This window comes from Paroedura picta, chromosome 15, assembly GCF_049243985.1.
Source record: "Paroedura picta isolate Pp20150507F chromosome 15, Ppicta_v3.0, whole genome shotgun sequence".
Classification (NCBI taxonomy): Eukaryota; Metazoa; Chordata; class Lepidosauria; order Squamata; family Gekkonidae; genus Paroedura; species Paroedura picta.
The window spans coordinates 4,075,543-4,101,728 of NC_135383.1; the positions used below are offsets into that span (position 1 = coordinate 4,075,543).

The 26,186-nt window shown below is 53.1% G+C and overlaps 2 protein-coding genes and 1 long non-coding RNA gene across 8 annotated transcripts in view; 1 reads left to right on the top strand and 2 right to left on the bottom strand.

Annotated features, from left to right (window-relative positions):
* Positions 1-5,299, bottom strand: part of ACAP3 (ArfGAP with coiled-coil, ankyrin repeat and PH domains 3) — an 89,790-nt gene extending 84,491 nt beyond the window's left edge. For 4 of the 5 annotated variants that reach the window (XM_077312148.1, XM_077312145.1, XM_077312146.1 and 1 more), the window contains exon 1: positions 2,448-2,788. In XM_077312148.1, coding sequence (XP_077168263.1) covers positions 2,448-2,563 — 116 coding nt within the window. In that variant the 5' untranslated portion in view covers positions 2,564-2,788. Of the gene's footprint in view, positions 1-2,447; positions 2,789-3,714; positions 3,828-4,785 lie in introns of those variants that run through there. The other variant, XM_077312150.1, reaches the window with a different exon arrangement.
* Positions 5,297-25,956, top strand: PUSL1 (pseudouridine synthase like 1). 2 transcript variants are annotated; one of them, XM_077312153.1, is made up of 8 exons: positions 5,297-5,609; positions 7,967-8,024; positions 11,003-11,190; positions 18,234-18,383; positions 19,402-19,575; positions 21,700-21,754; positions 25,101-25,263; positions 25,821-25,956. In XM_077312153.1, exons 1-8 carry the CDS (start codon positions 5,548-5,550, stop codon positions 25,856-25,858), a joined length of 888 nt encoding a protein of 295 aa, XP_077168268.1. In that variant the 5' UTR covers positions 5,297-5,547; the 3' UTR covers positions 25,859-25,956. The 2 variants fall into 2 exon arrangements, with proteins under 2 accessions (XP_077168268.1, XP_077168269.1); XM_077312154.1 differs by lacking the exon at positions 5,297-5,609 and adding an exon at positions 7,383-7,445.
* On the bottom strand, positions 16,868-18,239 carry LOC143824673 (uncharacterized). The gene is made up of 2 exons (XR_013226825.1): positions 17,118-18,239; positions 16,868-16,946 (listed from the first exon to the last, which is right to left on the bottom strand). It is a non-coding gene; the product is annotated as an uncharacterized LOC143824673 (long non-coding RNA).
* Positions 25,957-26,186: the final 230 nt, after the last annotated feature.

Consider the following 26,186-nt stretch of genomic DNA (forward strand, 5'->3'; position numbering starts at 1 on the left):
CTCCAGTGCTGATTGGAGGGGCTCCAGGCTTGGCTATACTTCTGTCCTTAGCGTGCTGAAACTGGGATCCTACTGTGTAATTTTCGCACGTTAACACATACTTTGCTACAGTTTTTAGATTTCTGTTTTTAGATTTCTGCTTCGTTCTCCGACCCAAATCCCATTTCCTTTTTGTTTACTGAAGATCCCATCCCACTGACTGTGTCCATGTGATCCATCTCGTGTCCCAGAGGGCAAGGCGGTCTAGAAATAACCAAAATACACCAGAAAGGGTTGTTTTTTTTAATGGCACACAGTGCGGCTCCTGAGTCTTTGCTGAGCTATAATTCTTCCACAAAACCAAGAGCTGCACTAATGTAAACCTTCCATCTCCCCCCCCACACACACCTAGTCAAAATGGCGGGTTATAAGGACAAAGCACCGACAACGCAAGCCAAGGGGTTGGTTTAAGTCCCAAGGAGCTCAGTTCAGGCTTACTCCTGAGTAAGCATGCGTCAACGATTGCCACTTCAGCTGAGGCATGCTAACCATTTGCTGTAACTGATTAAAATCACTTTGCATGTTACTGCAACGTACGATTACGCACTGGAATCTGGTGCTGCGGAATAGCAACGTGTTCAGAAGCAGTGGCCTACCGGGTTTGAGGCTGCAGGAACACACCGGAGACAAAACAGCCCCAAACCAATCCTTAGATTTGCCCATGCCCAATATCACTGGCACCCTGCAACAAATCCACAGGTTGATTGACCTCCTGATTACTCTTTGTGTGTGTGTTTGTGTGTGTGTGTGTGTTTGTGTGAAAACAATCACCCAGCCTTTTAAGCTTTGGAAGCCAGGACAGCAACAGAACCCACCAGAAACAGGGTCATGGGACTTTTCCATTCACTCCACTGTCATATCCCTTTGCTTCCCGCGAGACTGACAGATTTTGTCTCTCGTCCAGGTACTGGCCAGGTGAGACCTCTGTCCTTCTGGATAGCTTTTTCAGCTCTGTAGAACTTTTGTACACAGCGGATATTAAGCTCGCCCCCAAAGAACTAAACTCACTCGATATTATAATTTAGCACTGTGACAAAGAAAAGAGTAGCGAAATGGGAAGTTGTCAGTTCTAATTCTGCCATGAGATCACGTCCTTTATCAACTTACTAGGGAACAAAATTAGAATTGGCGGCACCTTAGAAATATAAGCTTTCGCCCCATTGCAGATACACGGAAATGGAAGCCACCAGTCCATCCATACAGGTAGAGGGTGAGCAACAAATCAGCAAATCATTCCATAGGATCTGAAAGCTCACACCTTGAATAAAACCTAAAGGTGCCGCTGGACTCTTATTTTGTCCCGTTGCTTCAAATCAGACCAGCCACCCGCCCAAATCCACGGAGCATTAGGGAGCAAGTCCTAAATTTCAAGCACAACCGCAGAGGACATGAGCAGCAGGCAAATCCTTCTCTCTTACACGAACTCGACCCCTATGGTCTACCTTCCAGGGCTGTTTTTTAAAGAAAAGTTTAGGGGTGATTATTGAACCCATCTTGCCTCCAAACCACCTGCAGCAACCGGCAGCTGCACTCAGATACAAGACCGTTTTTCCGGGCAGCCGGATCCGGGCATCTTTCACACCTGAGGCAGGTGCGCCGCCAAAGCCCAGGCCCTGACTCTCCTTGGGGGTGCCTCCACATCAACCTCCCCCCTGGGGACGCAATCGGACGCCCACTTTCCCTTTCTCCCTCTCCCTCTCCCTGTCTAATTTCAGTCCTGGAGACACGCTGGAGCAACTGCGGGCTTTCCAGTAAATGGGAGGGGGGGGGGCGTTTATAAATATCTGGAGGGATGGAGGGATGGATGGCAGCCATGGGGGGGTGGGGAATCCTGTGTTGGGCATCCCATTTCAGGCAGGGGGGGGACGCTCTGGCGCCCATGCCAGCCCCCGACCACCCCCAGCCGCGGATGACCTTGGAGGGGTCAGAAGAGGACCCCCGGGGGGCTCTTCTCCCTCTCTTTAGCCCTTTTGGGGGGGTTGCCCCCCCTGCTGCCCCCCCCTGCTGCCCCCTCCCCTCTCCCCGCGCTGCCTGCGGGCGATCCTCGGCGGGGCCGGCTTTGTGCGCTCGGGCTGGGCGGCCAGACAAAAGCGCCCCGCCTGCCCGGGCTCGGCCTCGCCAAGCTAAGCGGCCAGATCTCATGAGGCCGCGCCGACGCCCCCCGCCAGCCCCGGCCCAGACAAGGAGGGAGGGAGGCCGCCCGCCCGCCCGCCCTCCGGGGCTCCTCTCCGCCGTCTCCGCTGCAGCCGGGGCTGCAGACCCCCTCCTGCCCCCTCTCCCTGCGGGATGCGCCGCCGGGGGAGGCTCGTGGGTCTGGCCCCGCTCCGACGCCGCCGCAGCCTGCCCTGCCCTGCCCTGCCCTGCGCCGGCCGGGGGGCTTTTGGGGAGGGTCCCCGGGTGCCTCTTACCGGAACCGGGGCGAGTCCTTGAGGCACTCCTCGAAGCCCACCGTCATGGTGGCGGCGGCGGCGGGGCTGACCGTCCCGGGAGGCGCCTCGCCCGCCGCGCCAGCTCCGGCCCGCATGCAGGGCGCCGTCGGGCGGCTGTCCGGGCGCGGGGAGGGGGCGGCGAGCGCGCCCCGGCTGTCAAGGCAGAGGCAGAGGCGGCGGCAGCAGCAGCAGCAGCAGCAGGGAGCGTCGGCAAATTCCACCGCCGCCGCCGAGCTGCGACGCCCCGCGCGCCTGGGCGGGGGCGGCGGGGCGGCTCTCGAACTCGGGACCCGGGGGAGGGGGCCTCGCTCGCTCGCGCTTTGGAGGGAGGGGCGGCCGTCGCCTTTGGAGGAAGGGAAGGTGTGGGGTTAGAGCTCTTCCAAGCCAGGGGTTTCCAATGAGATTCGTTCTGGGGGACTCGCCTGTTGGAAGCACTCCTTTTAAAAAAAATCTATGCATCTCATCTACATATATAGATATTCCCAAAAATAGATTTTGCAAAAGATAGATATCTAATCTATGTATCTAATCTACGTATCTATTTTGGGAATATATATGTATCTAATTTATGTATCTATTGGAATATCTATGTATCTAATCTATGTATCCATTTTTTGGAACATCTAGGTCTCTAATCTTCAAAGCTTCATGGCAAGAAGGGTTTTCGGACTACCAGCATTTCAAAGGGAGGTTGGAAAGACAGACCTTCACTTTGCAAATGCTAAAAGAAGCTCAAGGCAAGGCGTCCTCCTGGACTGAATCCAGACCGAGGTTTCCTGGCGCATTACCAATAGTGATTTCTCCACACCTGCTACCCCTCTGCGTGTTAGTCTTAAAGGTGCTCCTGGACTCTTGCTCTTTTCTGCCACGTCTGTCTAAACACCCGGAAGAAGTTCCTGACAGAGCGGTTTCTCTATCCAACTTGGTGTAGTGGTTAAGATCAGCTGCTTCTAATCTGGAACCCAGCAAACTTCAGCGTGCAGCAGGATTCTTGGTCAACAAAAGTGGGGAGAAAGCGGTCTGAAGAGTCTGGATCTGTGTTGCACACTGAATTGGGTGGGGTTGGGTGCAAAACCAGTTTACAAATGCGCCAAAGCACTCTCCGGAATGCATAGAACAGGCATTCAGACAGAAACACGGCAGGCAGACTCCTCTGAAAAGCCTCACTTTCAGTTCCGTTGCCCAGCAAGGAACAAACCCTTTCTTTGCGGTCATAAGGGCTAGAAACTTTCAATAAAAGCCAAACCTTGTAGGAAGTCGATGCCGCGGGCTGTGACGTCTCTCTGCTCTGCCACTGGCTTTTGAATTCCTCTAACGGATTCGTTGCCTTCCTGCTAGACGTTCTCAAAGAACTTGCAGCTGTAAAAGAAAACATTCTATAAAAACACCATAAAACATAACAAGGAGGATATAAAGAGCGAAATTTTACAGGCCTGGCCAGGAGTTCACCTGCCTGGCTTGTTGCCAGAAGGGGGGACCGAAAAGCCTGGGGAAAGAGCCGATCTCATGCACCAGACCACACATGGCGTCACCCCAGGAACCACCGGGCCGTTTTCTTAGCGCATTATGTTCCTGTTAATTGTCAGAGCAAGGGCATGCTCCTTCCGCCACCAGGTGGAAATCTGCCTCCGAACGCCAGGGTTTTTATAAAGGTTTAGATTAATCCACAGAGGAGGAAACCTCTGTCAAAAATGAGTCAACAGTGGAACCTCCATGCAGTGGAGCAGTGTGTCTCTAAATCCCAGAAACTAGGGGCACATGTTGTCCTACAGCAAGTCAGAACACTGATGCATTCCTCCCCAGTATGATGCGTCCTCGCTTGGTTTTATTGTACTGCACGTGTATCCAACTGGTTTGAATGATGGGTTTTGTCGGGTTTCTGTGGTGTGTTAAATGGCCTGTGTGTTTTAAAAGACCTGACAATGGTTCATCAAATTAGACAAGCTAATTAATGGATTTGCTAATGAACTTTGTCCAGAAAAGGCCCCCCCTCAGTGGACTTGCTTAATGAACTTTGTCCAGAAAAGGCCTCTCAATGGACTTGCTAATGAACTCTACCCAGACACAGGAAAAGCGATTGCTAGTTCCAGTCCATTACGTTGGAAACTGCCAGATAAGGCTGGGATGTGATGTTATATCCCCTGCCATGAGAAGTAAATAAAATGCCCAGCAACTGTTCACACACTCCACACCATCTTGCTGTGTTCTGCCTCTGAACATGCCAGCTACAGTTACTGGAACCAAAACCACCAGCGAACAGCGACACATACCCCCAACAGCCAGTAAAAAGGGGGCAATCCCACTCTTATTTACCCACCTTGCTTGATTTATATGGGATTTTTTTGCTCTCTCCCGCAGACACCAAACGCAGATTATCAGCTTTAGCACAAAGAGGGGTACACGCTTTTGTTCCAGGCTGAGACTTTCTCGTCGATCCCTACCGAGCACAGAGCTCGCGACTCGGCCCCTCCCGCAGCCCGCAGTCTATCCATTTGCGAGGGCGTGACGTCATCAGGACGCGCCTCCGGCCTTCGTAGGCCACCATGCAAGCGCCCTATTTCTTTAACGGCAGCCGCTTTGCTGTCTCGGAACTGCCTGAAAATTGCAAAAGAGGGGCGGGGGAGGAAAAAAAATCACTGCCGTCCACGTTGGGGAGGGAAAGCGTCGGATTTGGATCGCACACAGCAGCGACGGCATGCGGCCAGGCGCTCTTGCAAAAGCAGAAGCCCTTGGCCGCCTTGAAAGGGCCCCAATCTCTCCAATTCCTGAGGGGCAAGGCAATCGCCGGGGCGTCCTTTGGGGGCCTTTTTAAAAGCAAGTAGGCTAGACATTGCAGCCGGGGAAGCAATGCTGGCGCGTGCCTGGGTGCATTGCACATGTTCAAGGACATGCATTTGGGGCTGGCCGGTTTGCAAGCAGGTTTAGAAGGCAGGGGCGCGGGAGAGAGAGCCTGGATAGCCTTGGGCCTGAATACAGCTGAGCATTTATTGCATGCACTTCCTTCTGCTGCACATCAGGGCGAGGGAGGCCTTCCCGGGGCTGCAGCAGAGGCTGAACCGACCCTGGTTCTGGAAAAGCCATGACGACAATTTCGACCACTCGTTACTTATTCTTTTTCCAGTATTTTGGGACTAAATATCGGTAGGTGTTGTCTTTCCAAGCCTCCCGATCAGGAGCATTGGGGAGGGAGCAGAACCAGCCTGGGGAGCTTTAGAGTGCTGTCAAATGGACAGAAGCAGGACCCGTTTCATTTGAAATGGGCTGGGTTGAGGGTTGCCAGCCTCCAGGTGGATTGCAAAAAAGAGTGAGAAGAAAGCCCATTTGCGGCGAGTGGGAACTCAAATAGTGTTGAATGGGATCACGAATGTGAATCTTAAGAGGGGGCGTGCTTAGCCGAAAGAAACGCCCTACATTTAGGGAAGTTCAAAAACTGGTAGCAGGCCAAGAAAACAATTAAAGGTAGACGTCCAAAAATATAACAGTCAAACGATCTCTTTAGTTGGGAGATGAGCTACAATTCCAGGGGATCCCCAGGTCCCACCTGGAGGCTGGCATCCCTACTCCTGTCCCTAAACCCCATTCTCCCAAGCTCCGCCCCCAAGTCTCCAGGTATTTCCAAACCCATGCTCTATGTTGATAAAACTGGCCTAGTTGTATGGTTTAGCACAGGGGTAGTCGACCTGTGGTCCTCCAGATGTTCACGGACTACAATTCCCATGAGCCCCTGCCAGCGTTTGCTGGCAGGGGCTCCTGGGAATTGTAGTCCATAGACATCTGGAGGGCTGCAGTTTGACTACCACTTTAGCACAAGGCTAGTCAACCTGTGGTCCTCCAGATGCTCATGGACTACAATTCCCATGAGCCCCTGCCAGCAAACGCTGGCAGGGGCTCCTGGGAATTGTAGTCCATGAACATCTGGAGGACCACAGGTCGACTATCCCTGGTTTAGCACCACTTTGTAAAGAGCAGATGGGTAGCTGTGTTGGGCTGAAGCAACAGAACAAAGTTTGAGCCTAGTGTAATTTTTAAGAACCAGAAACTTTAATTCTGGTCATAAGCTTTCTTGCGCATGCAAGCTTCTTCAGAATTAAACTTTTTTCATCTTAAAGGTGCATCACGACTCAAACTTTGCTCTGGCCTAAACAGTTGGTCAGAGACCAGTTCGGAGGCTATGGCTGCTGAGGGAACTTTCAGTTTTAAAACTTCTTGAATGAATCTCGGTTTAAAGCCCTAAGTTTCCCTTCCTTCCTCCTCCGCGGCAATCCTAGGAAAACAAGTAGCGTTTAAAAACCAACACATCCAAGTACTGCTTGGGCAATAGCATCTAGCAAACCCTACCATTGGGGTGAGTGGGAGGCATGATTCAGTGGGAGAGCCTCTGCTTGGCATGCAGAAGGTGCCAGGTCCAAGCCGGTTGACAGGAGCAGGCAGGAGGTGATGCAGAAGGCCTCAGCTTGAGACCCTGGAGAGCAGCTGCCAGCCAGAGTGGGCGATACTGACAATGTTGGACCAAGGATCTGATTCAGTATCCAGCTGCTTTGCGTGTTATGGGCTGGGTCAGAGGGTGCAGCACATTCTGAAAGCTCTTTAGCCGTTCCCCTCTCCCTTTGTACCTCGAACTTGTCATGGAGAAATGGGCTCAATGTTGGGAGATTCGCAGAAACATGTTCCTTGAACAGGCAGGCGGTGGGGAGTTTGAACGCTCTCCAGGGCCGCCGAATCTGAGACTTCTCTCCTACACGATCCTCCCTTTTTCTCTGCCAAAATGAGACTTCATCCAGGCAGTGATGGAGGGGCGGCGAGAAGGCAGATAATTGGAATTAAATATGCAAATGACATCTGCTGTTAATCTGCCGAAACGCTCCTTTCAGCACCTGCTACTTAAATATTTTCTTTTGTGTTTAACCACATCACGTTCGGGTATTATTAAGAGAGGAATTATCCCTCTCCTAGCGTGCCGGTTCGTTCCTAAATGAGGTGCGTTTGTGTTTTTAAAGTGACTTTGGGGGAAAAAAAATTAAGCTGCTCTAGTTTAGCTGGGAAGATCATCTTAGTTTGTGGTCATGTACATATCTTGTGACTCGATGAGGTTTAGGGTCTATAGAATCTAAACTGGAAATTAAGAAGCCTTTGGGTATTTGGTGGAATTGGCACATCACCCTCTCTGGGCTTCAGCTCTTCCCAGCTCTCCCTGCCTTGCAGGGTTGTTGTGAATCTGTGAAAAAGAAAATTCCTGGGAAGGGGAGAACGGTTATCCGTGACACCCAAACAGAACCTCTGTAGCCAGAGACTGTACCTGCAAATAGCGAGTCAAGGATAAGGAGAGGAAAGGTGTCACCTTCATGTTCTCCTTAGGTGCTCCCTGGAGATGCTTGGTTGCCCTCTGCCAGATACAGAATCCCGGAGCAGGGGGCCTGCAGTCTGATGTGCTGAAGTACATACCCGGTTCCACAGAACGGCTGCTGTTTTCAAGTGACTATCTTTGTTTTCATTCTCAGTGGCGTGATGACTGTGCCTTTGAAGCAGCCTGTGCTTGGAGTTCAGAATTACCTGGAGGTACGTGGGGGTCTCAAGAGGTGGGGTGGGACCACCTGGGGCATTAGTGGGGGGGGAGTCACAAGATCAGCATGGCAAAGGGTTAGCAAAGGATGTAGGCTGTTTGTAATTTGGAAGGTCAGCAACAGGAGCGCTCTCTCAGTGGACTGACCAACTGACCCCTAAGAGGCCAGACACATATGGTCAGAACAGAGGCCCTCGCCCTTTCCGAGCCCGCAGGCGCCTTTAGAATTCCACCCAAGGGTTGTAGGCACAGCCACAAGATGGCCGCCACAAAATGGCTGCTGCTGGAGGTGGAGCCGGCCACAAAATGGCCGCCACAGCTCACCTTTGTTCTTGCAGGGAAGATCCCTTGTGGCTTTGGCAGGAAGTATTCTCCAAAAACCTTGTGAAGATCTGTGCAGCCAATCAGTGCAGGCATCCACTGACCTCGTTTGGCGTGATCTGAGCCAAGCCTTACCTGGAGAAAGTGGCTTCCTTCTGGATCTGAGCCCAGAACATCCGTGCAGTGTGGCTCAACTGCAGGAGCACAAGCGTCTTTCAGGAGAGTGGGGGACCCTGAAAATACAAACAAGATTTCCAGGGGCTTGTGGAGCACAGGCGGGGTGAGGGGCTCACCAGGGGCTCAGAGTTTATGCAGTTTCCCTTTTCTGAGCTCCCATGTCAGAGTTCCCAAGCGGAACTGACAGAGGCCACCGGCCTGGGAGGAGGCGGTGGGATCGTCACCTTGCTAGAGGGGATGACTCACGTCGGCGGAGCTGCCTTTCCCGGGAGCCGGGTGCTGGCGACAGATAGCAAGAAGGCGGGTGCAGCACCCACCAGTGACCCTGCGTGTTCCCTTCTGGGCGTAGGAGAGGTTTGGCAGTCCTTCCAGTCCAGCGGCCTGTCTAACACAGTGGCTAGTGAAATCATCTGGAGCGCCAACAACTGGACAGAGAGGCTGAGACCTTCATGAGACCGTCAGAAGGAGGTCTGGCAACCTTGGAGGGTGGGCTCTGTAGCGTGAGACCCCACTGACGTCCTTCCTCTCTCCAAATCCGTCCCCAAATCTCCAGGTGTTTTCCAACCTGGAGCTGCAGACCCTACAGTAGGGGTAGTCAACCTGTGGTCCTCCAGATGTCCATGGACTACAATTCCCACAAAGCGTATGCTGGCAGGGGCTCATGGGAATTGTAGTCCATGGACATCTGGAGGACCACAGGTTGACTACCCCTGATCTTGTGGCTAAGGACCGCTGCTCCAGATGCTGCTGCAGTCACCTCTTAAAGCCAATCCAAGCTTGAAGCCGCCACCTCTTCCTGTGGCAGCGAATTCCACGCCTTTCCTGACTCTCTGGGTGAAGAAAACTGGACTTGCCCAGGGCAGCGTAACCAGGGTTAGTTGCCCAAACCACGGTTTATTTGTGGCATCTGGGTCATCTGCAGGGCCTTCCCACCCCTTGCGCTCCAGGGATGTAGAATGCAAACTTTAGCAGAGTCTCAGACCCTTCTGAGTTCCCCGTTTCCCTGAAGGCCCCATTGAACGCTGGTGCCCAAACAGCAGGTGCTGGGTTCCTCCCATGGGATCGTTCCCCTCTGTTTCCATCTGCAAGTTGGAATGTAAATAGCTCTCGCGGAGGGAGGGGAATCTGCCTCCCGAAAAAGGGAGCCATCGGGCTGCTTACGTCAAGGACCCTGACAGCCGTGCCTAATTTATGATCTTAATTTCTGTTTCTGGCCTTATTTACCACCCACGTGAAGCTCTCCGGATGGCTTGTTCTCTTTTCTCTTGTTTTGTTTACTTCTGCTGGAAATTTGTTGCATAGCGAGTCCGGTTTCAAGTGTCCCTTTCCGCGACTTCCTGGCTGGATGAGGCCCATCCGCCAAGCACCGAGAAAGCAGACCTCTCTGTGAAGCAGAAGGGGAAAAACAGTTCTCAGGTGCATTTGGGGGGGCATGGAAGGCAGTATCCATCTGCTGCCAACTCATGGAGACCTCGTAGAGCAGGGGTGGCCAAATGCTGGCAGGGGCTCATGGGAATTGTAGTCCGTGGACACCCAGAGAGCCACCGTTTGGCCACCCCTGCCGTAGGGTTTTCATGGCGAGAAGCTTCTGCGACCCCAAAAAAGAGACTGAAATGAGGTAGCCAAGTTTCAAGACCCACCTTCCTTCAGGGCTTGGGATACTGAATGACTTCTCTGCTGGGAGCGCTGCAGGTCTCACCCCTGCGGTTTTAACAACTGACGGGATCTCCGCTGTGTTTTATGACCCTTTCCCATCAGGAACATCGAAGCCCATAAATCACGGGCCATGAATGCATCCGGCTGTCTGTGCCCTGAGCCGGCTGCAGTCTGGGTGCTTTGGTGAAGCAGGATCCATTTGGGGACGGGGCCTCTTGTCCTCCGAGAGGATTTGGCCGTTCGTGTTCTCTGTGGATTCCTGCGAATGACACGGGATGATTCGGGCATCATCCTCTGTCTAATAATGGTTCTTGCGGTTGGGGGGCCCTCAGTGTCTTCCCTTCTCCCTGAATAGCAAAGGTCCTCAATGCAGGGCCTCTGGGCATCCTGGTGCTGCCAAGATATTTCCTGGCGCCCATCAGGTGTTTACAGAGCGTGGGCAGGGCCAGGTGGGGCTGATTCACTGTGCAGGTTAAAAGGCAACCTGTGAAAAGCATCTTGTTGAAGAATTATTGTTGGAGTGTTATTATGCGCAATAATCTCCCTCCCTGGCATTTGGTGATTGGCGCCAGCTGCTGCTAAAGCTCCATTTTGCAAAATCCACGTCGCAAATCCTTGTGGCCAGTCAGGAGCCACATTGGGGACCCTCGTTTAGGACCTTGACGTTTGTTTTTTTGTAAATGGAAGGTGAGATTTTCAAGAAGCCGAAATCAGCTTGCTTACTTCTCTGTCTTCTTTTGCAAAACGGCCTAGTCCTTAAGCGTCCTTTTCAACCTCAGATATCCTGTCCAAGTTACTGCCTCGCATTTCTTTTTTCTAGAAAGCGGCAGAGAAGCTCCAGCTGCCCACGCCAATAAAATTTGTAATCTCCAGCCGGACGGACTCGGGGGTGCATGCTCTGTGTAACACTGCCCATGTGGATATAGAAAGGAAACTGGGGAGGCCTGCTTTCTCTGAAGAAGTCCTTGTCAACGCTTTTAACATCCTCCTCCAGCCAGAGCCAATCCGGTGAGTTTACCGCAAAATACAAACTCTTGCATCCAGTCCTCAAGATAAGGCATGCCAAACTCCCCATGGCTCAGCTCAGAAGTGGCTTTAGAATTCCCTCAGAATTGGCTTCATAATGCCCTCAGAATTGGCTTCATAATTCCTCCCCGCTCCTCCCCATGCAGCCAGCCAGTTGAGCTAATCGCAGTTCTCTCAGAGCTCTCTCAGCCCCACCTCCCTCACAGGGTGTCTGTTGTGGGGGGAGGAAGGGAAAGCGATTGTAAGCCGCTTTGAGACTCCTTCGGGTAATGAAAAGCAAGTGATTCACTAAGTACAAAAAAAGCAGCGCTGTTTCTTCTTTGTGTAGAAAGAGGAGAGGAGAGAGATGCCTAACTGTCTAACTGTTGTCTGCAGTCATGCTGCCTGCATGAGGAGGGAAGCAGGGAGGAAGTGTGCTCAGAGGAAGTCTCCAGTCAGCTCACCAGGACACTGGAGGGAAAATATTTGAACAATATCAAGAAGTTGCTATCCAAACCATGCTAACTACACATCTCCCCTCCCAGTGCCCCCCTGCAGGACATTCCCCGTATTCTGTTCAGTAGAATCATAGAGTTGGAAGGGGCCACACAGGCCATCTAGTCCAACCCCCTGCTCAACGCAGGATCAGCCCTAAGCATCCTAAAGCATCCAAGAAAAGTGTGTATTCAACCTTTGCTTGAAGACTGCCAGTGAGGGGGAGCTCACCACTTCCTTAGGCAGCCTATTCCACTGCTGAACTACTCGGACTGTGAAAAATGCATTCTACATCTGTGAAAAATGCATTCTACAGTCGTGCATTCTACATCTGCATGTACTACATGCAATTCCCTGTCCCAACACAACTGAGTCAGACAGATCCAAGAGACGACAGCCTCCAATCCAGAATGCTTGAGGTCAGCTGCTGGAATGCAGGAAGCTAGAGGCGGAGGAAGAAGGACCAGCCGGCTCTTGATATACTAGACCTGGCAAATCCAGAGGCTTCACGCTGCCTGCCAGTTACAGGGGCCGATCTTGCACGCCCTCCGCCCCCCCCCCCCTTTCAGTCTCCAAAGCTTGAACATACATTCTGGAACTGAGGCCCCTGGTTCCAGTCCTGACCTCTCCAGCCAGATTGTAAACAGGCCCAAAATTGTGTTCGCCCTCCGCAAAAGAAAGCCCAGTCCAAATATATCCCTCCATCCTTAGAGCGTTGGCTTGTGAGACCGTTTTCTTCCACCTAGCTGAATTCTTACTCTTCTGAGCTCTCCAGAGGAGGCTTGTTCCCAGGGCCATGTCTGGGCCCTAATGGGCAGTCCCCCAGACCGTCACGGGGGCTTTCTTTTGAGAGGACCTGTGGGGGAGGGGGGGAGCGGAGTGTTCTGACCCTTTGTGGTCCCTTTGTAATCGCAAAGCCGTGGACTGGTTCACACAGCACTGCCCTTGAGACGCATCCAGTGGAAAAAGTGAGCTTTGAAATTGGACCGAGAGGGGAGACCGGGAATTCGACATGACCTTTAGCACTCTCAAAGAAGAGCGGAGACTTGTGGGGTGGAAGAGATGGGCTGACAGCCCTGGAAGGAGGCCGTGTGCCTGACTACTAGTCTGTGAGTTACACGCTGCGATGCTGAAGGAGGTGCTGAAGCTCAGGGACACTGCACCAGCTTAAGATTATAAGAACAACAGAAGAGCCCTGCTGGGTCAGACCAGGGGTCCATCCAGTCCTGAATTTCGTCTCGCACAGAGGCCAGCCAGCTTTTTTTCGGAGGGCCCATAACGGCAGCAGGGCCGAAGCCTTCCCTGATAACATCGGAAGAGCCCTGCTGGATCAGACCAGTGGTCCATCTAGTCCAGCATCCTGCCTCACACAGTGGCCAGACAGTTCCTCTGCAGGGCCGGCCACAGGGCAGAGAGGCCGAGGCCTTCCTAAGAACATCAGAAAAGCCCTGCTGGGTCAGACCAGGGGTCCATCTCGTCCAGCTTCCTGTCCCACCCTGTGGCCAGCCAGTTCCTCTGGAGGGTCAGCAACAGGGCACAGGGGCCGAGGCCTTCTTCTGATGTTGCCTCCTGGCTCTGGGATCCAGAGGCTTTTAGTGCCTCTGAATGTGGAGGTTCCCCAGAATCGCCATGGCTGGTCGCCATTGACGAATCTCCTCCATGAATCCATCTAGCCCTCCTTGAAAGCCGCCTCTTCCTGTGGCCATCACTGCATCCTTAGGCAGCAAACTCCGCATTTCCATCACTCTGCCCACCAGCTTCATTGGGTGCCCCCGAGGACCAGCTGGGTGTTCGGAGGAGGGTGACAGGCTCCGTTCCCCGGCATCTCCCGTTTAAGGATCACGCACGGAAGAGCCAGCCTTTTCTCCAGGACTTTCCCAAACTGGAGTTGGCCGCCCTGCCAGTTTTCCCCGTCCCGGAGTGTGAGCAATGCCCAGATGGGCACCTTGTTTCTGTTCCCTTAACGGCTTTTGAGCCGTCGCCATGGATCCCGTTCCGACCGTGGGCACAATCCAAATTGCAACACCCACTCCCGAAAAGCATCTCTGCCGGAGAGGGAGGGAGGGAGGGAGGGAGAAAGGAGAGCTCCTGTCGGTCCTCGTGAAGAGGTTGCATAAGCCCACTCCTTTCTTGAAAGTTGGAGGAAAGGCTCACCTTGCCAGCGACTCAAGGAGAACGTTCTCATTCCCCGCCTACGGCTGCCAGCCGAGTCTGCCTACCCGCCATCATACCGCAGTCGCTGTGTGCTAAAAAGAGTGGGGAGCTGCTGGGGGGGGGGGGGCGTAATTTTAAGACACCAAGCGGCTTTCTTGTCAAATCACCTGCCCTAAACTCATCAGCGGCTGACGAGGGTCTCGCGTAGAGACAAATTTTTACTTTCACAGCAGGTAAACAGGGACCTTCTTCACACCTAGCGGGTGGTTGGGAAGGTCAGTGTGGCATAGAGCAGGGTGTCCTGACCATGGTACTGCGAAGGCCCTCCAGGGTGCCCTGGCGTTGGGGCTTTCAAAACGGCCGCTGGGGAAAGCCCTCCCACCTTGTGCAAGTAAAAGCTTTTTTTAATTTTAAAAAACCTCTATCCTTATTTTGGCAAGTTGACCCGTCCCCTCCCCAAGTGGCCAATGATGTGCCCCTCGGGGGTGGGAAGGGGAGGGCCCCTGGCCATTTAAACCTTTGCTGCCCCAGGTTCCTCTCACTTCCGGGTGGGTGGGGGTATGGCCAGCTGACATCACTTCCTGGTAGCTGAAAACCTGGCGGTACTTCCGTGGTCGACAGGTTGAAAAAGGCTGGGCTAGAAGGGTCATGCTAGGATTCGGGAGACTCTGACGTTCCGATCCCCACTCTTCCTCAGCAGCTTTCTGGGTGGCCTTGGGACACTCGTACGTTTTCCACCGGACCTACCTCGCAGGGTTGTGATGAGGATTAGCAAGCTTAAGATATGGTTCTTCCTGCTCATTGTAGCCTCACTGGAATCAAGTCAGGGAGATTTCGCAGTCCCAGAGTGACCAGCCCAGGGTCACGCCTTGACCTCCAGGATGCAGGATTTGAACTCGGGGCTCCATAGTGCTGGTTGAGTCGAATGTTCTTTTCAAGCTGGAGGCGATCCTTTCAAAAATCCACTTGCGGTTTGGAGAGTCGCCCTTTGTCGTCCAGCGGAATCAAGTTTTGAAGCAAGAAACTGGACTGTTGGACCCAGCGTGAAACGTTCTGGGATGAAAACAGCCCTCCTTCCTCACTCACGGCTCTGGTACCCTGCTTTGGAAAGAGAATCACAAGCGTTAACGTCTGTTAGATTTCGCCGGGTACCCTGTTCGCTTTATCCCCCTAATCTCTCTTTTGTTTTGACACGGTCCGGCTCGGACGCCAACGCAGCAAGTTTCCGGAGGCTGAGCTGACGCCGACGTTTGTCTTCAGATCGATCCAATTTTTTGGGTGCAGACATTTCATTCCCCCCCCCCATACCCGAAGCCTGATTCGAACTCCGGTCTCTGTAGTCAGAGTTGCCAGGGAAAGGGAACCCTACCTGATTGCGTGGAGAGTGCTTTTCCCCACGTACCTGGCTCCTTTGCGGCTAGGATGCTGGATTGCAGAAGGGACGGCTTCTGTCCAAATTCCATCTCCTTTGCTTTTCCCCGGTTGCTTGGCCAGTGTTTCTCTAACTTCGTGAACTCTGGATCCCTTCCAAGCCGGCTGTATTTCTCCCCCCCCCCCCCCCCCCCGTCCTCCAGCAGCCGACGAACACGCACAAGTCCTCTTTGCCCACGGCTGTGTGTCCAGAGCTCGTTAAGAGTGCAAACCAGGTTTTGGGGGTTGGGGAGCTAATCCCACATTCCCCCCCTCCCCGCCATCAAAAATATCCCTGGACTACTGCCTCTGGCCTAAACTCCCCCCCACACACCCCTGAATTCGTGCCAGTCAAATGGGGAAGCTTGAGACCTGATTTGGGGCTGCAAGCACAGTGCATTTTCTTCCTGTTCAAGTTCTCCCGACTTCACGTGGCCATTTGGTGTTATTGACGCCTCCAAATTTAAAAACGGGGTTTCCGAGGAGCTTGGCGTAAAAATTTGGGAGATCTGGCACCAGCGCTTACCTCGTCAACAGAGCCAGGAAACGGGATTCCTGGCTTGGCTGTCGGATCTCCGCTTACCTTGGGGCGAGGTAGGGGGGAACCGTTTGGGAACAGTATATTTCCTGCCCCGAAACTGGTTGCTGCAGCAGCCTCCAGAACTGTGCCAGCCCCCTCCCCCCCCTTGCATTTGGGGAGTGTCAAATCACAAAAGTTGTGTTCCGGGAATTGCTGAGCCGCCCGAAGCTTGGCTGCTTTCTCTGAAATTAAGGCATTAAAACATTTCGAGCTGTCAAAGGAGAGGCGGGGGGGGGGGGGGGCGGAAGGGGCACGGTCAGGCCCCGGTTCACACAGTGTGATCTCAGGTACACCCAGCTAAGAGAGCTCCCCCAGAACAACAAGAAAACACCCCCAGTCTTTGGCATGGCAGTATAGTTTTTCGGAGGGGGGGGGGGGAAACGGCTTATGCAACATATTGGGAAAAAAGGCCGGGATCCATCATCTTTTCTCCCCCTCCCTCCTCTCCCGAAATGGTAATGTCTTTGGGGCGTAGGTGTCGATCCTTGGCTTGTGCCCACATTGAGCAGGTCCCATGACAACGGCGCGAAGCCGTAGGGAAATAAATGTCAGGCTAATCCACCTGTCAGTGAAGCTGGGGGGGGGGGGAGAGCTGTCAAGCAGCAGGGCCTTAGAGGGCCCAAGGGGGCCCCAAGTACTCTGTCGAAACAGCATGCTGGCAGGGGCTCATGGGAATTGTAGTACATGGACATCTGGAGAGCCGCCGTTTGGCCACCCCTGATCTAGATGGATCGATGGATATACCACCCCTCTCGGAATACTGTCAGATATACATGAATTATTGTTATTTCACTCTTAGCTTAGGCCTTTTTTAGCCTAGCTGATTGCACAAGCTGCCAAGGCTACTGCAGGGGGCTTGGGAACCTGAGATGAGCTCCTAGAAGGGCCATGCCCCCAAAAAGGTCAAAAACAACTGGCTTAGAGGAGAGCCCTCAGTTCTCACGGATGAATGGGCCCAGCAAGCCTCTCCTTTTGACCTTCTCTGGCCATCGCCTCTCCTATCTGCAGGCCTCACGGTCTTCTTCTTGTCTCCGTAGAACAGACTGATAGCTCCGGGGCCATTATCTCGCCGTCTCCGTGGCTCTTCTTCCTCTGGGCGGCTTTAACAGCATGGCTTTATCTGCCATAAAAGGATTTTACACGGCCGGTGATCCTCTTATTCCTCAAGCTAATCTGGCTGCCGGGACTTAGCAACCTCCTCCTCTCCTTCAAACGTCCCGTCTCCCACCATGTTGGTGCAGATTTTTGAAAGGCCTTTGGTTACAGGGGTAAGGGGGCCGCTTTCTCCTACCTGTTTGGCCCCGGTTCTCCGGCACCTTCGGCGGGCTCCCAGCCCACAGCGTGATTCTGGCGCTGACATCTCAGGAATGTGAGCATCGTGCTTCCCAGGGAGATGTGACGGAGCTCTTTGTCCTCTCAGGTGCGATGGAGTAGGTTGGGAACTAGATCTTAGTATTTAGGAGATTGCCAGATCTGCCTGAAAAACTGTCATACCTACCAGGCTACATATTGGATATTATTATATGCTTCTTGGGTTTAACTGTGCCATACGATAAATAATAAAGGATTCTTCAGTTTGACGGGGGGAAGAGACACGACACCCCGGCCGCGGTTCTACCTGGTGGCCGCCGCCGCTTAAAATCTCGTCTGCGAGAGCGGTTTTCAAGCAGCTGGTAATCAGCTTGCCACGGCAGATGGAGAGAGCGAGAAGAAAAGTAGGTCATCCTTCCCGGCCCAGTCCGTCTTTTCGGCACGACTTCTCTGCCGCTGGCTGGGAGCCGACCCTTCCGATTCCGCCTCCGTTCGGGGCCAGTTAGGTGAGGTTGGCGTCTCCGGCTGCACCAGGAGGGGCTTTGAGGAAGTCACAGGCTTAGTTCTTTTCTTTTCCGAGCCTTGTCAGGTCCGTACCGCCTCAGATTGTGCTGGCGATCTGAACGTTCCCCTGAAGTCAACGAAAGCAAAACTGGCCTTATAATTAAGAAACTAGCGATATAAGGCTGCCCTAGTAGAGCTCTGCTCCTTTCTCCCACAATAGGCTCATTTTCTTTGTTTGGTTTCTCCTCCGTGTGTTCCGTCAAAGGAGACGACCCCACAGTCTAGGGTGGTACAGTCCTGACATGAGTTGATGGTAGGGATGCCGTTCTCCAGGTAAAACCTGAGCATCTCCCAGAATTACAGCTTATCTCCAGGTGTCAGAGGTCAATTCCCCTGGAACAAATGGCTGCTTGGAAGGGGGGACTGTACTAGGGCCCCCTGCTGCCCTGGATCCTGCTTGAGCTTCCAGGTAAAAATGCCATGGAGAGTCACCATCACAGCAGAATACCTTTGGAGCTTGAATGTCAAAAGTTATTCATATAACAGCAATCTTTGGGTTAAGGAAGACTCTTTCCTTTGTCTTTCCTGGAAGCATTCTGGGGGTCCGCCGTGTTCCTGACACCTTCCATGCCCGCTACTCAGCTCGGTCAAGGACCTACGTGTATCGGGTGGCGACCGGCTGCTACTACCCCTCTGAGATTCCAGTCTTCGAACAGAACCTGTGCTGGGTAACACGTAGAGGGTGAGTTGTTGAAACAGAACTGTGTTTTTAAAAATACGGTCTCTCTTCCCTTCCTTTTATCTGCTAACCGTTATGAGCTAATGGGGGCTTAGTGGAACCTCCTGGCTTAGAGGCAGTGTACGTCTGAATGCCAGTTGTTGCGGAGAAGACCACGACAGGAGAGGCTTTGACTTCTGGGCCCTTCTTGTCAACCACTATTGGAAACGGGATCTGGTCTGGCTTAACGTTGGGAAGAGGTACCTTGGGACTATTTTGCATTCTCAGTTTTCTTTTGCTTTTGTTTCCCTATTGATTCAGGGAACATTTTCTTTTCTGCACCTGTTTTACCCCCCTAGTAGTTGATTTGATATTACACCTCTGTATGTCCGGCTTATTTCCCTGCACTTGAACTCTCCAGGGAGGTATGCCAAACATGAAGTCACGTAATACTGGATCAGCCACTAGAGGGAGCAAAACACGATAAATGAAAATTCCCCCAAAGCAACAGGGGACAGAGGAGTGACGAACATGAGAATGTCGATGCTTTATATACCTTAATCTGTCAACATCGTGGAGCAGATGTTTCCCCCAACTGAAGGTCCCAGAATTGCTTCCTGAAAGACCCCAGACAGCAAGTGTTAAAAATGACTTCCCATGTCAGTTTAAATTGTTGAAACCCCTAAGCAACTGGATTCCGCCTTTTAAAAAGAACGATTCCATGCGGAAGGAGGAGTGATCCTCCGAGGCAGACGGGAAGGCCAGCATTAGAGGAGCAATTAAACCCCTCATTGCAAAGAATTAAATGAGTCGGTGCCGCTTAAGCAGAATCCAATAAAAATAGCAGCAGCTGCATTAGGAAGGGGCAGCAAATTAACCCTCCCAAGCGCACGGCGCTGGCTGCCAGATGTATAACAACTGGAAAAGAGAGAGCTACATTGAGAAGACTCCCGCAACAGCATTTCCCCTTCTCACCCCATTCCTATCCCCCCACTTTTTCTCTTTGCAAAATATTTCAACCCCTGTCGTTGCCGTGTTTCAGCCACCTGAATATCTCCGCTATGCAAGAGGCGGCAGCGTTCCTCGTGGGCGCCCACGACTTCAGCACCTTCCGTTCGGCCAGCGCGGAACTACCTGTGAAAAGCCCTTTCAAGACCCTGATGCGGGCGGAAGTCAGGCCCTCTTCCGGTTTCCTCTTGCATCACAGCCAGAAAGAGTAAGCGCAAATTCTGCGCTCCAACCTGCACATTCTGTGCTGGTCGGGCGGTTTTCCCGGCGCGCTTTCGGCAAATCGCACGGATGAGCGAAAAGCTCAGCCGCTGTCCTCCCGCTCACCCCTTTTCTCCTACGCCTGGAAGCACTGCTTTTTTTAATATATAGGTCAGTGAAAACAAAATAGGATAAAGCCGGGTTTTATCCCATCGTTTTGCTTGACAATCTTTTTTTTTGTGTGTGTGTGTGGCTGTTTTGCTTTGCTTCGGGGCTCGTCCGCTGTCAAAAGAACGCAGCTTCTCGCTAATGGCACGGCCGGCCTGCGTTGTTACGAGTCCTCTTAATCTCATTGGGTTTATTAAGTGTCGCGTCATCCATTTGGGACGTATCGCTGGCCCTTTCATAATAGAAGAAGGGCCCGTCTGTCTGTAGATGCTCTTAGTGGCTGGGGTGGCATTTCAGCACCACGGAGAACTCCCCGCGACTCCCTTGGGGCTCCTGTAGCCACTTCTCTTTTCTTCATCCTTGCCAAATGATAGGATGGCCCTCCGCAGGCCTCAATCCCCATCCCAAAAGTAAATATCAAACATTTAGGGAGCTCCTATTGTTGGCGCTCCTCTGCGCTGTGAGTCCATTTCTGTTTTCCTTGGGGACTGGCACACAGCCAAGAGTCAAGGGCTTTGTTGCTTTTCTAGTTCAAATCAACCTCTTCCTAGAGCCAGCTTGGTGTCTCTAGTCTGGAGCACCCGGCTCGATCCCTCACTCCTCCTCCACGTGCAGCCAGCTGGGTGACCTTGGGCCAGTCACAGTTCTCTCTGAGCTCTCTCAGCCTCACCTACCTCCCAGGGTGCCTGTTGTGGGGGGGGAGAGAAAGCGATCGTAAGCCGCTTTGAAACTCCTTTGGATAGTTATGCTGCAGGAGGCCAAGCCAGTGAGGATTCTTGTGCTTTGTGGTGGCAGCTGCTGCCAAAGCAACAGTCTTTAAAAAATCTGCCCATCAAATCACCTGTGGCCAATCAGAAGCCTTGCTGGGCAAAACCCCTACTTGGTCCTGCCCACTTTCTAAAACTGCTTGGCGGGCAACGGGAAAAATGTTGTGAGAGCCACGGCGCATACGGGCACCGGGTCGGGGACCTCTGGGATAAAGATTGAGCAAGCGTCAAGTTCCAGCGGGTTCTCCCATCTGTCTCCGCAGCATCTCCTCTGCCCGGCAAAACCTCTTAAAGGTCCTGGACAGAGAAAGGTCTTAACGCCCACCTCCAAAGTCCTCTCCCAAATCCTTCCGAGCTAACAGCGATCGCTATATTTTGTGACAGTGAGTTCCATAAGGTCGTGACGCATCACGTGAAGGAATGTGCTCCTTCCCTCTGCCTTTTCCTTGCTCGATCTGCTGCAGCCCAGCGGGCTCCTTCGCTCCCCTTGCTACGAACGGCTTCTCCAAACCTGCTGAGGCTGGCTTTTCCGTTAGCCTGCCCGTCGTCTGCTGCGTGGGGTGATGCATTCTGCAAAACCCAGGGGGGTCGGCCGGTGATGAATAGTCTTCCCCACCCCCAGCAAAATCACATGTGAGGTATTAAGCGCCTGTTTTTTTCCACCCCGCTCGCTCTCTCTGGTATTTGTTTTTTGGCCGTCCGGTTCTGCTCGGGGAGGGAAGAATGTGACATTGGAGCAGGATGCGGGTGGCTAGGGATCCGTCCAAAGGAGCTAATTAGAAGCAGAAGGCCTAGAAACCGTCATGGTTTGAATCACGCCTGCGTCCCAGCCCCTGGAAACGCTCGCAAGATCCGTGTCTCCTAGCTTTCTTTTTGCAAACGGCTATTTTGAAAGCGGCTAATCCTCAAGACGGTTTGCAAAAGCTTTCCGCCCTCCCCTCCGAGGTCCGGTAGGCTGAAAAAAACACCACTGTCCCACAGTGGCTTGGTTGCAGGGCCGGGAGGGGATTCGAACTCGGGTCTCCCCAGTTGCACTGTCCATCAGATCGATTGTTGCACTGTCCATCAGATGGATATCAAAGGAGGGGCGTGGCTCTGCACACCCTCGAACGAGGATGTTATGCTCACACATGCACCAGGCTGTACTTATTTCTCCTTACTGTGGTTTTAACCCGGCTCTTCTCTTCTCCTTCCAGAGATCTGAGGTTTTGGGAGCTGGAATTCCAAAGCCGGTCGTTCCTCTACAAGCAGGTACTGTGGAAGAGACAATGAAGTCTCGCTTCCTTCCCGCGTGTCTCCCCTGCCTTCATACCACCTTGATTTGAGCAACAGGATACTTGGGAAGTTCTTCCAGTGTCTCTGCAGTCCTCATTTTATTGGGATATATGTAGGCTGAGCAGGCAGTTCAAGGGGGCTGGGCGCCAACACTCAGCCAGGGGGCCCAAGGAGCAATTCGGCTCCAGAACTCGGTCCCTGCAAAGTCAACAGAAGCCAACTGGGGCATGGATTGTTAGAGCCAAAGATCACAGCCAACACAAATGTGCTGAAAACACTGGTGCACACCCCTGTTAATTAAAGCCAGAAAAAGACCATGCACCAACTAATAATAAGGTAGCTAGTGCTGGGGAGGCACTCTTGGGGGCCAAGCGGGGCGTAGTGGCCAGAGGGTCTGAACTAGGTTCTCTGGGACCCAGGTTCGGATCCCTGCTCTGCCGGGAAAGCTTGCTGGGTGACCTCTCCGCCTAGCCCACCCCGCAGGGTTGTCGTATGGCTAAAACGGAGGCAAGGAGGACTCCGTCAGCAGCTTTGGTTGGCAATTTGGGAGGAAGGCCAGGTGCAGAGGCGGCCAGTGGAAGGCCGCAATGCGGGAGATGGGCAGATCTCCTCTCCCCCAGGCCCCAGTCCGACTGGGAGCTTCTCCTGCATAAGACGCGCTTCTGCATAAGACACACTCAGACGGTGGGGGAAGGTGGTCGGTACCTTTTGCAGATAGGCCCTCCTCCCAGGAACATCTGCACAGCAGAACAAAACATCTCAACCTGGCTGCACAGTACCCTCTGGTGGTGAACTCTGGAAGAGCCACCTCAATCACGAATTAACGCTCTTAATAAAGAGATTCAAATGGGTAGCCGTGTTGAAATAGCTCAATAAAATCAGAGTCCATGAGCACCTTTAAGACCAACAAAGATTTATTCAGGGCGCGAGCTTTCGAGTGCTTGCACTCGAAAGCTCACGCCTGGAATAAATCTTTGCTGGTCTTAAAGGTGCCGCTGGACTCTGCTCTTAATAAATAATAGTTTTTCTGTATCAGGCTGTCCTGCCAGTCGAGGCCCTTGACCCTCCCCAAAGTAAAAGGTTCATATCTCCAGGTGAGGCGGTTCATATCTTCGCCTCACCTGCATGCACAGTCCCTGCACTGATTTCAGGGGCACGCCACAGAATTGGCAGCCTGCAAGACGGTTCTCATAATGTATGCATTTCACTGGCTGCGTTATGGATTTTGTAGTTTGTCACTGTATGTATTGTCCACGTGTCCTAATTAGGCCTCCGAGGAAGACCCAGTGAGGGTTTGAAACGCATCAGGTCTAAGAGCTAAGATTGTACACGGCACCGGATAACTTTCCAGCAATGGCCTACGGGCTGGGTGGGACAACTTTAATTTTTTTTTTTTTAAGTTATGCAAAAGAAATGCTCACATATTTGTGAAACTTGTCTGGTTCCCACAGACATTCAACCTTTTAGGTCCTAACTAATCCAGTTAGGTTTTTTGTCCACAGGGTGGACTGGATGGACCCCTGGTCTGATCCTGCAGGGCTGTTCTCTTATCAGGGGAGGGCCTTGGCCTCTATTCCCTGTCGTTGGCCGTGCATCAGACCTGGTTGGCCGCTGTGAGAGACAGGAGGCTGGATTCGCCATACCCTCACCGGCCTGATCCAGCAGGGCTTTTCTGATGTTCTGAAAGGCCGGCCCCAGTGGGCGTCTTGCGTTTCTTCAGCGTGTGACTGAATTCGGGTGACTTGAACTGAGGGGGTCACGTTCCTCCTCCGCTTTGTTCCAAGTTGACATTTTGCCCGTCGTGAGGGGATGTGGTTGGCGGATCTGTGTGTGTGTGCTTTCAAAGAGGAAAAGTTAAGCGTGCCCCCCTTCCCCCAGCCTTCCTTTCCCCACCAGAAGCAGCACCCAAACTGGTTGCATAATAGAGCTTGCAAGCCCTCCCTCCCTCCCCTCCAGGTTTCTCTGCCTGCAGAAACCTCTAGCTGCCGGGAACAGGTGGGCGGCTGGCGGTTTCGGCTGCCGTCGTGTGGCTTCAGGTCACGATCCGCCCACGGGAGCCTCACGCCTGCAGGAGCCAAGTTTCCCCCCAACCTGGCAGGTTGAGTTGGCGCGTGAGGAGGGGGGTCATGACCTGTAGCGAAAGGAAAGAAGGTTATGCGAGTTTCCTGCTATAAAACTGACGGGCAGCCATCGTCTGGGGGGGGGGGGGGGGAGAAGGAGCCTCAGCTCACGAGCCTGGAAACGTTTTTATGGTGTTCTGGAGCTGATGGGATGAGCCTGTCGGCTCTAATCCCGAAATCAAAGCAGCCCGCCTGCCTCCACCAAAAACCTCTAGAAAGCCCACCAGCAGGGCAAGAAGAAGAGCTGGGTTTTCACTACCCAAAGGAGTCCCAAGGCAACTTACAAACACCATTCCCTTCCTTTCCCCACAACAGGCACCCTGCGAGGTAGGTGGGGCTGGGAGAGCACTGACAGAACTGCTCTGCAAGAACAGCTCTGTGAAAATTGTGACTGTCCCAAAGTCACCCAGCTGGCCGCATGTGGAAGAGGAGTGGGAAATCAAACCCAGGTCTCCAGATCAGAGGCCGTTGCTGCAAACCAAAACGCCACGCTGGCTCTCTAAGGTCTTGGGAGTCCCAGGTTCGAATCCTCACTCTGCCATGGGAGCTTGCAGGGTGACCTTGGCACTTTCAGCCTAACCCACCTACCAGGGCTGTTGGGAGGATAAAAATGGTGAACAGAAGGATACAAGCTGCTTTGGGTGCCCCTTGGGGAGTAAGGCCAGGTATAAATGAAGTAAGTGTACTGCACTAAAGTGAACCATGGAGGTTCACTTTAGTCACCGTGGCTCATAGACTTGCCACCTTTCCTTTCCACATCCCCAACCCTCCCCCCGTCAAGGAAAGGACTAGGAAACTTCAAGGAACCTTGTCTCCTTTCTGATCTAGTTTTTGGAGAAAATCCAGTTGGATTTTCCCTTCCCAGAGACTTTTCTGTGTGTTGTCTGCCAATGGGGATCCAGTCCTTTCCCTCCTGTACAGGCAGAAATTCAGGCCCTATGTTGGGTCCAGAGCTAGGCGGGAGAAAGGTGACAGATCACATCTCCCTTTTCGGGGTGGGGGGGGGGTTCTTAGCTGCTAAGGGTGGGATTCCCCAAGAGGCCCGCCGGTTCCCTATGAAGGTTTGCAACCAGCGCTTCCAACAGCTTGGGCTCTTACGTTCTCATGCCCTGCTCTGCCTTCAGAAGCCTGCAGGTTGAGGGACTCTGCTTACTGCTGATCAGGTTTTGTTCATCATCATCCCCCCCCCCATTTTATTCTAGGTGCGGCGAATGGCCGGCGTTCTGGTGGCTGTGGGGCAGAACCGGATGCAGCCCCACCATGTGAAGAGCCTCCTGGAGGCCAAGGATGTCATGGCTTTCCCCCCCAACCTCCTGGCACCCCCACATGGGCTCTTTCTCAAGGAAGTGGAGTACTGTGAGGATGGTGAGTGATCTCATCAGCGCTTTGGGGAATTCCTAGAATCATAGAGAATCCTAGAATCCTAGAGTTGGAAGGGACCTCCTGGGTCATCTAGTCCAACCCCCTGCACCATGCAGGACACTCCCAACCCTCTCGCTCACCCATTGTCACCTGCCACCCCCTTGAGCCTACACAGAATCAGCCTCTCCGTCAGGTGGCTCTCCAGCCTCTGTTTGAAAACCTCCAAAGCTGGAGAACCCACCACCTCCCGAGGAAGCCTCTTCCACTGAGGAACCGCTCTGGCAGGAACTTCTTCCGGAGGTTTAGACAGAATTTCTTTTGCATTAATTTCATCCCACTGGTTCTGGTCCATCCCTCTGGGGCAAGAGAGAACAATTCTGCTCCATCCTCTATATGGCACCAGACTGGCCTGTTTTGGGCAGGGGCATTAGCCACCGGGTGAACCCCTGGGTGCCGTCAGCAGAGGACCTGGCGCATGGCTTTGCGCCCGGGGTGTCCCCACAGAAGAAGGGACTGGCAAGAATTTAAGCAACACAGAAAAACCTCTTTTGTTTTCGCAGATTTGGAGATGGGAACCCCAGAAAAAAAGTCCAGTTAGGGGGACCCCTGGGGGGCGGGGGGGGAGTCTAGAAGTGCCCTCTGTTTGCCCCGGGGGCAGATCCCCCCCCCCAATCTACAGGTCCTTATCAACAGAGACATGAGCTGCGGTTGCAAAATGAGCCAGGGCTGATTGGAGGGAAACGCAGCCCGAAAACAACAGGCAAACGAGGTTGAAATTCAAGCCGCAGGCCTGGACTGTCTACGGTTCGTGACCGTCAGACAGAATTGTACCTGCCTTGCCAAAAGCACCACACAGAGGGTCGCGAGATGGGTTTTGTACGAAGCGAGCACCTTATCCGCCTTGGGACAGCGACGGGTTTGAGGAA